The 14,053-nt window shown below is 46.6% G+C and overlaps 1 protein-coding gene across 1 annotated transcript in view; it reads right to left on the bottom strand.

Moving 5' to 3' along the window:
* The window catches only part of SRP68 (signal recognition particle 68), a 137,862-nt gene that overhangs the window by 85,237 nt on the left and 38,572 nt on the right, over positions 1-14,053 (bottom strand). Inside the window, exons 5-7 of the mRNA XM_063960561.1 lie at positions 3,884-3,966; positions 3,684-3,793; positions 3,446-3,528 (exon numbers count right to left, since the gene is read on the bottom strand). Coding sequence (XP_063816631.1) covers positions 3,446-3,528; positions 3,684-3,793; positions 3,884-3,966 — 276 coding nt within the window. The remainder of the gene's footprint in view (positions 1-3,445; positions 3,529-3,683; positions 3,794-3,883; positions 3,967-14,053) is intronic.

Genomic DNA, 14,053 nt, shown 5'->3' with positions numbered 1-14,053 from the left:
CTGGGAAAGATGGTAGCTTCTTACGAGGCATTTCCATTTGGCAGGTTCCTTGCCAGAATCTTTCAGTGGGACCTGTTGGACAAGTGGTCCGGATCGCATATTCAGATGCATCGTTTAATAACCCTGTCTCCAAGAACCAGGGTGTCTCTTCTGTGGTGGCTGCACAGTGCTCATCTTCTAGAGGGACGCAGATTCGGCATACAGGACTGGGTCCTGGTGACCACGGAGGCCAGCCTTCGAGGCTGGGGGGCAGTCACAAGGGGAAGAAACTTCCAAGGACTATAGTCAAGTCAGGAGACTTCCCTTCACATAAATATTCTGGAACTAAGGGCCATGTACAATGCCCTAAGTCAAGCAAAATCCCTGCTCCTACACCAACCGGTGCTGATCCAGTCAGACAACATCACGGCAGTCGCCCATGTGAATCGACAGGGCGGCACAAGAAGCAGGATGGCAATGGCAGAAGCCACAAGAATTCTCCGATGGGCGGAAAATCACAAATGATTGTAACTCAGTGGGATTGTCCACAGGTGGACATGATGGCGTCCCGCCTAAACAAAAAAACTAGAGAGGTGTTGCGTCAGGTCAAGAGACCCTCAGGCGATAGCTGTGGACGCTCTAGTGACACCGTGGGTGTATCAGTTTATGTGTTCCCTCCTCTGCCTCTCATACCAAAGGTATTGAGAATAATAAGAAGGCGAGGAGTAAACACAATTCTCGGGGTTCCGGATTGGCCAAGACCAGCGTGGTACCCGGAACTTCAAGAGATGATCTCAGAGGACCCGTGGCCTCTGCCGCTCAGACAAGACCTGCTACAGCAAGGGCCCTGTCTGTTCCAAGACTTACCGCGGCTGCGTTTGACGGCATGGCGGTTGAACGCCGGATCCTAAAGGAAAAGGGCATTCCGGAAGAAGTCATTCCTACGCTTATTAAAGCCAGGAAAGAGGTTACAGCAAATCATTATCACCGCATATGGCGGAAATATGTTGCATGGTGTGAGGCCGAAAGGGCCCCAACAGAGGATTTTCAACTAGGTCGATTTCTGCATTTCCTGCAAGCAGGAGTGAATATGGGCCTAAAATTAGGTTCCATTAAGGTACAGATCTCGGCTCTGTCGATTTTCTTTCAAAAAGAACTATCTTCAGTACCTGAAGTTCAGACATTTGTAAAAGGAGTGCTGCATATTCAGCCCCCATTTGTGCTTCCTGTGGCACCTTGGGATCTCAACGTGATGTTGAGTTTTCTTAAAATCACATTGGTTTGAGCCACTAAAGACCGTGGATCTGAAATATCTCACGTGGAAAGTGGTCATGTTATTGGCCTTGGCTTCGGCCAGGCGAGTATCAGAATTGGCGGCTTTATCATGTAAAAGCCCTTATCTGATTTTCCATATGGATAGGGCAGAATTGAGGACTCGTCCCCAGTTTCTCCCTAAGGTGGTGTCAGCGTTTCACCTGAACCAGCCTATTGTGGTACCTGCGGCTACTAAGGACTTGGAGGACTCCAAGTTGCTAGACGTTGTCAGGGCCCTGAAAATATATGTTTCCAGGACAGCGGGAGTCAGAAAATCTGACTCGCTGGTTATTTTATATGCACCCAACAAGCTGGGTGCTCCTGCTTCTAAGCAGACTATTGCTCGTTGGATTTGTAGTACAATTCAGCTTGCACATTCTGTGGCAGGCCTGCCACAGCTAAAATCTGTCAATGCCCATTCCACAAGGAAGGGGGCTCAGCTTGGGCGGCTGCCCGAGGGGTCTCGGCTTTACAACTTTGCCGAGCAGCTACTTGGTCAGGGGCAAACACGTTTGCAAAATTCTACAAATTTGATACCCTGGCTAAGGAGGACCTGGAGTTCTCTCATTCGGTGCTGCAGAGTCATCCGCACTCTCCCGCCCGTTTGGGAGCTTTGGTATAATCCCCATGGTCCTTTCGGAGTTCCCAGCATCCACTAGGACGTCAGAGAAAATAAGAATTTACTCACCGGTAATTCTATTTCTCGTAGTCCGTAGTGGATGCTGGGCGCCCATCCCAAGTGCGGTTTATCTGCAATACTTGTACATAGTTATTGTTAACTAAATCGGGTTATTGTTGAGCCATCTGTTGAGAGGCTCAATTGTTCATACTGTTAACTGGGTATAATATCACGAGTTATACGGTGTGATTGGTGTGGCTGGTATGAGTCTTACCCGGGATTCAAAATCCTTCCTTATTGTGTACGCTCGTCCGGGCACAGTGTCCTAACTGAGGCTTGGAGGAGGGTCATAGTGGGAGGAGCCAGTGCACACCAGGTAGTCATAAATCTTTCTAGAGTGCCCAGCCTCCTTCGGAGCCCGCTATTCCCCATGGTCCTTTCGGAGTGCCCAGCATCCACTACGGACTACGAGAAATAGAATTACCGGTGAGTAAATTCTTATTTTTCCTCAGTGTCAATCTCTGTCCTGACCGTTTCCATGGTGATAGATTGAGCACATTGGTGTGAAATGTCTGGGGTTAATTTTGTAACAGACAGACTGTGTCTGCTATTAATGACGTCAGTTTTGGCGTGCTGCAGCTCTGTTTCATGGGTGCATGTCAATATATAAGGTGAGATTTTTTCTTTTGTAACATATATTCCTGATGACGGTTTTTCTTTACGAAAAACCGAAACGTAGAAGTTATAAATGGACTTTGATTAATTACCTGTGAGTGCTGCCTTCACAAACCTCTGTATTGTATTATATATATATATATATATATATATATATATATATATATATATATATATATATATATATATATATATACCGAGTGTATTTCCAGACCACAGATCCAGAATAGAGGGCACTCTCCAGTCCAACTTCAATTTAAAGGATTTATTGGTACATCAGAGTCAATTCATAATGTCGACGTTTCGGCTTAAGCAAGCCTTTTTCAAGACAACCAAGGAGACATCTGCTCAGCACACCAAGAATAAGCATGCTTATTCTTGGTGTGCTGAGCAGATGTCTCCTTGGTTGTCTTGAAAAAGGCTTGCTTAAGCCGAAACGTCGACATTATGAATTGACTCTGATGTACCAATAAATCCTTTAAATTGAAGTTGGACTGGTGAGTGCCCTCTATTCTGGATCTGTGGTCTGGAAATACACTCGGTATATGTGGATGTCCCTACTTGGGCTTTCTTGAGGAGCACCCCTATGGTGACTATTGACTGCTGTGAGTGCGGACATTACAAATTGATATATATATATATATATATATATATATATGTTAAATACATATCTTATTTAGATAATCAGGTTTAATATAACAGTGGCCAACAACTACATACTGTATGGAAAGGTGTATCTGTTGAAAGTCGCACAGGTACAATGTGTACGTTAAGGAAGGAGAAGATGAGGAGAGTTCTAAAGCTAATGGGGGCAGAAAAACAAACTAAATACTGAATTTATAACCTAACACAATGTACCTCCAACTTCTCTGCTAACAGTCCTTCAGTGCCTCCACCACGAAGTCTCATTTGCATTAACTCATTCATAGCAGTCTTATCGCCTGGAAGAGAAAGTATATTTATGGAGTTGGCCCTTACTGCTAAGGTTATTTTTCTGCTATTAAACACACATCACACTGTGCCTAAGAGAATGGTGTAACATGCAGACAATTAAAGTGAGACAAGGGAAACTTTCCCACTCCCCAGCTTCTCTTACCAATGTTGTAGGCACAGTAGCGTATGTTGGGTGAGATTTCATCCACTCTTTGGTTGTACAGGACAGCCTGCTCCTCAGTGAAGGCGCTGGCCAACTTCTCATAGATGGTTCTGTGGGGAGAAAAGAAGACAAATCAACGAGATGAAGGTAGGCAGATTTAACGACACCAAGCCAAATATACATGTCCTCGAAAAACTTACTTGCACTTGTTGAATGCTTTCATAGCCTCTTCCCACTTTTGCTGCTCAAACTGCAGCATGCCACTGAGATAAGCACTATATGCCTGCGAAGAGACAGCAAATCTCAGATGAATTGCAAACATAGATCCACTAACAACTCAGCTCACAATGGAACAAATGTAGTATACTCCTTCATGTGACTATAAGTGCATATAACCTGCATGTAAAACTTCTAGTAACATAGTAACAGTTAATGAGGTTGAAAAGAGGCAAAATGCCCATCAGGTTTAACATGTATTCTGTATTAGCAGAGTTCATTATAATGTCCCTGCTGAAGTAATGTTTTATGTCTAGTTAACAACTATAAATCATATTCCTGCCAGATTATCAATGCCAATATTTTAAATGCTATAACCTTGGATATCTTTTTCAGTCAGAAATGTATCCAATCCGTTTCTAAATGCAATTACAGAGTCCGCCATTACCACCTTCTCTGGCAGGGAATTTCAAATTCTTATTGCCCTAACAGTGAAGAACCCTTTCCTACGTTGCATATGGAATTTTCTCTCCTCTAGCCTCAGCGGGTGCCCTCGTGTCCTATACAGAGTTCTTTTGATAAACAATTCCTCTGATAACTCTTTGTAGTGTCCCTTTACATATTTGAAGATATTAATGATGTCTCCTCTTAGACGCCTCTTTTTCAGTGTATACATATTCAACCTAGTAAGCCTTTCTTCGTAATCCAGTCCCTCTGGCCCTTTAATCAATTTAGTAACTCGCCTTTGAACCCTTTCGAGTTCACAGATATCTTTATAATGTGGTACCCAAAATTGAACACAATATTCCAGGTGCGGACGTACCAATGATTTGTACAGCGGCGGGATTACACTCTCATCCCTTGTCTCAATTCCCCGTTTTATGCATGCTAGCACTTTATTTGCCTTCTTTGCTGCACTTTGACATTGTATACGGTTATTAAGCCCATTATCAATGAGTACCCCCGCATATTTTTCCAATACTGTTACCCCTAGATTTTCCCCCCTTTAATGTATAGGATGCAAGTTTGTTTTTAGTCTCAAAGTGCATAACTTCGCATTTTTCTATATTGAACCTCATTCTCCATTTAGACGCCCAGATTTCAAGTTTAAATAAGTTATTCTTAGAGACTACACATCCATTTCCGAATTAATTACCCTACACAGTTTAGTACCATCTGCAAAGATTGACACTCTGCTTTCCAGGCCTATTTCTAGGTCATTGATAAGTATGTTGAACAGTAGTGGCCCCAGTACGGACCCTTGCAGTATTCCGCTGACTATTGGTGCCCAGCTGGAGGACATCCCATTGACCACTACTCGCTGTACCCTGTTATCTAGCCAGTTACTTACCCATGTACAAATAGTTTTTCCTAAGCCAAACTCCTTTAATTTGATGATCAGTCTCCTGTGAGGTACTGTATCGAAGGTTTTTGCAAAATCTAAATAAACCACATCCACTGCTTTTCCCTGCTCAAGATGGTCTCTCACTTCCTCATAGAAGCTAACTAAGTTAGTTTGCCATGATCTGCCCCTCACAAACCCATGCTGGTTCCTGCTAATAATCTTAGTGGTCTGCAGATACTCTTGTATGCTATCCCTTATAATTCCTTCCAATATTTTCCCCACTATAGATGTCAAACTAACCGGTCTGTAGTAACCCAGATGATTTTTCAATCCCTTTTTTAAATAAGAGGATTTTGGTACTAAATCCATTTCTCTGAATCCACTAGGGGACACTGGAACAGCTTAGACCGTTGGGGTGTGAAGCTAGCAACCGGAGATGTGGCACAATCTAAAATTAACATTTTTATGCACAGCCGACTCCTCCTCCTTCACGCCCCCCATCCCTCAGTTTGAAAAATTTGACGGAGAGAAGAGGGCAGGAAAACTGTAAACCTATGGCGAGGAACCAACCATAACAACAAATCATACAGCAAGCAAGAACTTTCTTAAAATACTCTTAACACCGTTTGCACGAACTGTTTCTTAACAAGAACTCTGCAGGTTGACGGCACCGAGGCAGGCGTCCAGTGTCCCCGAGTGGATTCAGAGAAATGGATTCATCAGCGAGTACCAAAATACTCTTTTCTCTTTCATCCATTAGGGCATACTGGAACAGTTTAGCCAGTTGGGGACATCCCAAACTTACTCCCATGGGCGAGAGTGCTGTCCGTATCCTGCAAAACTAATCGTCCAAACCTGGAATCTCTGGACGCGAACGTATCAAACTTATAGAATCTCGTGAACGTGTGTGCTGATGACCACGTTGCTGTTCTGCAAAGCTGAGTAGTAGGGGCACCTCTGGCTGCGGCCCATGAGGCTCCCACCGATCTGGTAATATGAGCACCTACCTGAAACTGAATCCGTTTACCACAGGATATATAAGCCTGTCTAATGGTAAGCCTAATCCATCTGGCCAGAGTCTGTTTAGATGACGGCCAACCCTTCTTCGGACCATAATAAAGGACAAACAAAGAGTCAGACTTCCTCATAGTGGACGTGACTTGTACGTAAATCCGTAAGGCTCTAACCATGTCCAAAAAGACATCCCCTTCTGCAAATCTTTGAAAGGATGGGACCACGATGGGCTGATTAATGTGAAACCCCAAAACTACCTTAGGGAGGAACTGTACCCTCGTACGGAGTTCTGCCCTATCTTCATGGAAAATCAGAAAAGGACTTTCACACGATAGGGCACCCAACTCTGAGACCCTTCTTGCTGCAGCGTGCATCACCCCCCGCTGCGTGTAGTCGTCTGTCTCTGAAGTAGCCTCTCCCCCGTGTGCCGCCGACCTCCTGGACTGCTGAGCTTGGGCGCGTGAGACCCAGCGGGGGCATGGCTGTGGCTGCTGGGATCCGTGTTGCGGATCCCGGTTAACCGTGTAATGTGTGGACCCCTCTGTAAAATGGAACCCTATACTGCTGGCTGCGGCTGCTATGCTTATCTGCTGTCCTTATACTTAACCAGTACTCACTGTCACCGAATAAAACTCTGTGCTCCGGATCTCCTGGAGAGATGCGGGTCCCTTCAAAAGGGATCTCTGTCTCTCTAGTCTTAAGGCTTTTGTCCCCCTTTTAGTTAGGTTGACTCAGCCTGTTTCTTTGTAATTGAGCAGGAGCTTATTCCAGTGCTGTACCTCCTTGGCACACTTTTTCAAACTGAGGGATAGGGGGGCGTGAAGGGGAAGGAGCCGGCTGTGCATAAAAATTTTTATTTTAGATTGTGCCACACCTCCGGTTGCTAGCTTCACACCCCAACTGTCTAAGCTGTTCCGGTGTCCCCTAGTGGATGAAAGAGAAAATGGTAATAACCTCAGCTATTCGCCAATCTTTCGGTACCATGCCTGATCTAATTGAACTATTGAATATCAAGTATAGAGGTCTTGCTAGTTGTGATCTAAGCTCCATAAGAACCCTCGGGTGAAGTCCATCTGGGCCAGGTGATTTATTAATCTTACATTTTGCTTAGTCTCTCCCGGACTACTTCTTCACTTAAACAAGTATCTAGCTACGAATCATTACTGTCACTATCGTTATGCACTACTCCCACCGGCAGTTCTTCTCTGGTGAACACTGATTAAAAAAAATTTGTTCAGTATTTCCGCTTTTATTTCGTCATCATTTATCAATACTCCAAATTCATCTTTTATTGGACCTACGTTTTCCTTTTTTAACCTTTTACTGTTTATGTATTTAAAAAACTTTTTACGATTGGTTTTACTCTCTATAGCGATTTGCTTTCCAGTTTCAATTTTAGCTGCTCTTATTACTTTATTGCATCTTTTATTGCATTCCTTGTAGTACTGGAATGACTCCTTTCCATTAGATTTAAATGCTTTGAAAGCACGCTTCTTTTTATCCATTTCTTCCTTGACCACCTTATTAAGCCACATCGGTTTGAGTTTAGTACTCCTCCGTTTACTGCCCATGGGAATGAATTTGTGAATATTGCTATCTAGTAACACTTTTAAAGCATCCCACATTTCTGCAGTGTTCTTGCCATGAAACAAAACTTCCCAGTCAATGTCGTTCAGTGCACATCTCGGCATACTGAAAGTTAGCTTTTCTAAAGTTAAATGTTTTGGTTGATCCCTTATAGCTACGCTTCTTGAAACTGATGTCGAATGTGATCATATAGTGATTACTGTTACCCAAAGTCCCCCCAACATTAGTGTTTGATATAATGTCCACATTATTGGCAATTACTAGATACAGAGTAGTTTTAACTCTAGTTGGGTCCTCGACTAATTGATACAAGTAGTGATCCTTTAACGTATTTAAGAACCTGTTGCCCCTAGCTTTAACACATGAATTGTTACTCAAATTTATATCAGGATAATTAAAGTCCCCAATCACTAGGATGTCCCCCAATCCCGCAGCCTTTTCAATTTGCTGCAAGAGTTGTTCTTCCTCATGTATGCTAATATCCGGCTGTTTGTAGCACGTGCCTATGACTAGTTTTTTTTGCATCAATACCCCCACGATTTCAACCCACAGTGACTCCACATTATCTCCAATCCCCTCGTAAATAACCTCCTTTAAATATGGTTTAACAAAGACATACACCTCATCCTCTTTTGTTAGCCCTATCCCTCCTAAAAATAGGATTTTGGTTCTTACTGATAAATCCTTTTCTCCTAGTCCGTAGAGGATGCTGGGGACTCCAAAAGGACCATGGGGTATAGACGGGATCCGCAGGAGCTTGGGCACACTGAAAAGACTTTAACCGGGTGTGAACTGGCTCCTCCCTCTATGCCCCTCCTCCAGACCTCAGTTATAGGAACTGTGCCCAGGAGAGACGGACATTTCGAGGAAAGGATTTTTGTGTAAACTAAGGGCTACAAACATACCAGCCCACACCACAAACACACCGTATCACCGGAGTAATAGTAAACCAGATAACCGTATGAAATAACAGCAACAAGCTGAAAACCAGAAATACACTACCCGTGTATAAACCAAGGTAACCAACACGAAAACATTGCCAGTAACAGTCCGCACTGGGATGAGCGCCCAGCATCCTCTACGGACTAGGAGAAAAGGATTTATCGGTAAGTACCAAAATCCTATTTTCTCTTACGTCCTATAGGATGCTGGGGAATCCAAAAGGACCATGGGGTCTATACCAAAGCTCCAGACCGGGCGGGAGAGTGCGGACGACTCTGCAGCACCGACTGAGCAAACGTAAGGTCCTCATCAGCCAGGATATCAAACTTATAGAACTTGGCAAAAGTGTTTGCCCCTGACCAGGTGGCTGCACGGCAAAGCTGTAAAGCAGATACGCCTCGGGCAGCCGCCCAAGACGAGCCCACTTTTCTGGTAGAATGGGCTTTTACGGACTTCGGCACAGGTAGCCCGGCCGAAGAATGAGCCTGCTGAATCGTACTACAAATCCAGCGTGCAATAGTCTGTTTTGAAGCAGGATGACCAATCTTGTTAGAAGCATACAGGACAAACAGCGCCTCAGTTTTCCTGGCAACAGCCGTCCTGGCGACATAGATCTTCAAAGCTCTCACCACATCCAGAGACTTTGGAACCGCCCCAGCATCCGTAGCCACCGGCACCACAATATGCTGGTTAATGTGAAACGAAGACACCACCTTCGGCAAAAATTGTTGACGAGTCCGCAATTCTGCCCTATCAGAATGAAAAATCAAATACGGGCTATTATGAGATAAAGCCGCCAACTCTGACACCCGCCTGGCAGACGCTGGCGACAACAGCATGACCACCTTCCAAGTGAGAAACTTCAACTCCACCTTACGCAAAGGCTCAAACCAGGAAGACATGAGAAACTGTAAGACCACGTCAAGATCCCATGGAGCCACAGGAGGCACAAACGGAGGATTGATATGCATTACACCTTTCACAAAAGTCTGAACCTCTGGGAGGACAGCTAATTCAGTTTGAAAGAAAATAGACAAAGCCGAGATCTGCATCTTGATGGAGCCTAATTTTAGGCCCGCATTTACACCTAACTGCAAAAAATGGAGAAAACGACCCAAGTGAAACTCTTCCGCAGGAGCCATTTTGGTCTCACACCAGGAAACATACTTTCTCCAAATACGGTGATAATGTTTCGCCGTAACCTCCTTCCTAGCCTTAATGAGAGTTGGAATGACCTCCCCGGGAATACCCTTACGAGCTAAGATCTGGCGCTCAACTTCCATGCCGTCAAACGCAGCCGCGGTAAGTCTGGAACACGCATGGACCCTGCAACAACAGGTCCTCTCTTAGAGGCCAAGGATCTTCCACCAGTAACTCCTGAAGATCCGGGTACCAGGCCCTTCTTGGCCAATCTGGAACGACGAGAATCGCCTGAACCCTTGCTCGTCGAATGATCCCCAGTACCTTTGGAATGAGGGGAAGTGGAGGGAACACATACACCGACCTGAACACCCACGGAGACACCAGGGCGTCCACTGCACTTGCTTGGGGGTCTCTGGACCTGGAACAATACCTCGGAAGCTTCTTGTTGAGACGAGACGCCATCATGTCGATTAACGGAATTCCCCAACGCTTTGTCACCTCTGCAAATACCTCTTGGTGAAGAGCCCACTCTCCCGGATGGAGATCGTGTCTGCTGAGGAAATCTGCTTCCCAGTTGTCCACTCCCGGTAGGAAGACTGCTGACAGAGCGCTCACGTGTTGTTCCGCCCAGCAAAGGATTCTTGTGGCCTCCGCCATTGCCGCTCTGCTCCTGGTTCCGCCTTGACGGTTTATATGTGCCACCGCTGTGATGTTGTCTGACTGTACCAGGACAGGTCGACCCTGAAGAAGGCTTCTTGCTTGTTGCAGGCCGTTGTAAATGGCTCGTAACTCGAGAACATTTATGTGGAGACAAGCTTCCTGGAGCGACCATTTCCCCTGGAAGTTTCTTCCTTGGGTGACTGTGCCCCAGCCCCGGAGACTTGCATCTGTTGTCAGAAGCACCCAGTCCAGGATACCAAACCGGCGACCTTCCAGGAGGTGAGAACTTTGCATCCACCACAGGAGAGAAATTCTGGCTCTGGGAGATAGACTTATCTTCCGGTGCATATGCAGGTGAGACCCGGACCATTTGCTCAGCAAATCCCACTGAAACACCCGGGCATGAAACCTGCCAAACGGAATGGCTTCGTACGCCGCAACCATTTTCCCCAGAACTCGAGTACATTGATGGATGGACACAGTCTTCGGCCGTAGAAGTTCCCTGACCATTGACTGCAGTTCTAGAGCTTTTTCTTCTGGAAGAAATACTCTTCGTAACTCCGTGTCCAGAATCATGCCCAGAAACAACAGCCGAGTTGCCGGAATCAACTGAGATTTCGGCAAATTTAGCACCCAACCGTGCTGCCGGAGCACCAACAGTACCAAACTCACACTCCTCAGCAAACGTTCCTTGGACCTCGCTTTTATCAGGAGATCGTCCAAGTACAGGATAATTGTAACCCCTTGCCTGCGAAGGAGTACCATCATCTCCGCCATGACCTTGGTGAAAATCCTCGGGGCCGTGGAAAGCCCAAACGGCAACGTCTGAAATTGGTAATGAGAATCCTGTATCGCAAACCTTAGGAAAGCCTGATGCGGAGGATAAATTGGGACGTGTAAGTAGGCATCCTTTATGTCCACTGACGCCATAAAATCCCCCCCCCTTCTAGGCTGGCAATCACCGCTCGAAGAGATTCCATCTTGAACTTGAAAACTTTCAAGTATGGATTGAGGGATTTTAGGTTCAGAATAGGTCTGACCGAACCGTCCGGTTTCGGCACCACAAAGAGGCTCGAGTAGAACCCCTCCCCCCGTTGAAACGGGGGAACGGGAACAATGACCCTCTGGAGACACAACTTTTGTATTGCTGCCAGCACGACCTCCCTGTCCGGAAGAGATACTGGCAGGGTCGACATGAAAAACCGGTGAGGGGGCGTCTCCTGAAACTCCAGCCTGTAGCCCTGAGAGACAATCTCTAGAACCCAAGGATCCAAGTCCGATTGGACCCATACCCGACTGAAGAACTGCAGACGGCCCCCCACCGGGACGGACTCCCCCAGGGAAGCCCCAGCGTCATGCAGTGGACTTGGTAGTGGCAGGGGTGGACTTCTGGTCCTGGGCGCCTGACACTGCCGGCGACTTCTTTCCCCTTTCCTCTACCTTTTGAAGCGAGAAAGGACGAACCCTTTCCTCGCCTGTATTTATTTGGACGAAAGGACTGCATCTGCTGATGTTGTGGTTTTTTTTGTTGTGAGGGAACATAGGGAAGAAACGAGGACTTACCCGCCGTCGCGGTAGACACCAGGTCCGCCAAGCCTTCCCCAAACAGGACATTACCTTTGAAGGGTAACGCTTCCATAGCTCTCTTGGAATCCGCGTCAGCATTCCATTGATATATCCACAGCGCCCTTCTGGCTGAAATCGACATGGCATTGGCTCTTGACCCCAACAGACCAACATCCCTCGCCGCATCCTTCAGGTAATCTGCAGCGTCCTTAATATAACCAAGAGTTAAAAGAACAGTATCTTTATCGAGGGTATCCATATCAGAAGCTAAATTCTCAGCCCATTTAGAAATAGCAATGCTCACCCATACCGACGCCACAGCAGGTCTGAGCAATGCACCCGTATTAGCGAAAATGGACTTTAGAGACGTCTCCAGCTTGCGATCCGCCGGATCCTTGAGAGCTGCCGTGTCAGGAGACGGAAGCACCACCTTCTTAGACAAACGAGATAAAGCTTTATCAACATTTGGAGACGCCTCCCATTTTCCCCCATCAACTGATGGAAAAGGATACGCCATGTAAATCCTCTTGGGAATCTGCCACCTCTTGTCTGGCGACTCCCAAGCCTTTTCACAAAGAGCATTCATCTCATGAGAGGGGGGAAACTGCACCTCAGGTTTTTTCTCCTTAAACAAGCAAATCCTTGTTTCCTGTACGGCAGGTTCTTCAGAAATGCGTAACACATCTTTTATAGCCACACTCATGTACTGAATACTCTTAACTAATCTAGGATGTAAAGAAGCCTCAGTGAAGTCGACATCGGATTCAGAATCCGTGTCGGTATCCGTATCTACCACTTGAGTGAACGGCCTCTTTATCGACCCCGACGTCTGTACCTGTGATAAAGCATCCTCCATGGATTTTTTCCACACCTGTGTCTGTGATTCAGATTTATCTAATCTCTTTGATAAAGAAGTTACATTAGAATTAATTGTATTCAACAGTGCAAGTAAGGCAGGTGTCGGCTGCGTCGACAGAGCCAACTCCATACCTGCATCTGCCTCCCCCAAAACCTCCTCCGGTGAATAACATTCAGCCTCAGACATGTCGACACCTAGTATCGACCCACCGACACACATACAATGCCTCAGCTAGGGGACAGGCCCACAGGGAAGCCCGGACAGAGAAACACAGAGGGAGTATGCCAGCTCACACCCCAGCGCCCATATACCCCACCAAGGAAAATATATGTCCCAGCGCTGCCCAATATACCAAATATGCACCAGCTACTGTGTGTCCCCCCCCCCCCCCCCCGATAAGCTCCCCGTTACTTTGCTGGAGCTCGTGGAGGTCCCGGACCAGCGTCTCCTGTCTGCACACGAGGAGAAAATGGCACCTGTGAGCCGCGCGGCTAAGCTCCGCCCCCTCCCGGCGAGCTTCAGCCCGCCAAATTCAAACTCACTAAAATGCCGGCGGGGGTCCCGAAAACGGTGCAAATGCACCGAACAAACATCTGCCGGCCCCAGAAGACCCAGTAACATGCTGCCCAGGGCGCCCCCCCAGCGCTCTGCACCCTGTGAGTGCTGGAGTAAATGTGTGTGTGGGAGCATGGAGCGCAGCGTTGCCACTGCGCTGTACCTTTACTGAAGTCTTCTGCCGTCCTGAAGTCTTCTGGTCTTCTCATACTCACCTGACTTCTGTCTTCTGTGAGGGGGGTGACGGCGTGGCTCCGGGAACGAGCAACTGGGCGCACCAAGTGATCGAACCCTCTGGAGCTAATGGTGTCCAGTAGCCGAGTAGCAGAGCCCTTAAACTAAGAAGAAGTAGGTCTGCTTCTCTCCCCTCACTCCCACGCTGCAGGGAGCCTGTAGCCAGCAGGTCTTCCTGAAAATAAAAAACCTAACAAAGTCTTTTCCAGAGAAACTCAGGAGAGCTCCCCTAGTGAGTGTCCAGTCAGT

This window comes from Pseudophryne corroboree, chromosome 3 (assembly GCF_028390025.1).
Source record: "Pseudophryne corroboree isolate aPseCor3 chromosome 3, aPseCor3.hap2, whole genome shotgun sequence".
Lineage (NCBI taxonomy): Eukaryota > Metazoa > Chordata > Amphibia > Anura > Myobatrachidae > Pseudophryne > Pseudophryne corroboree.
The sequence above is the reverse complement of the archived record's forward strand: the minus strand, read 5'-3'. Positions and strand labels throughout refer to the sequence as shown.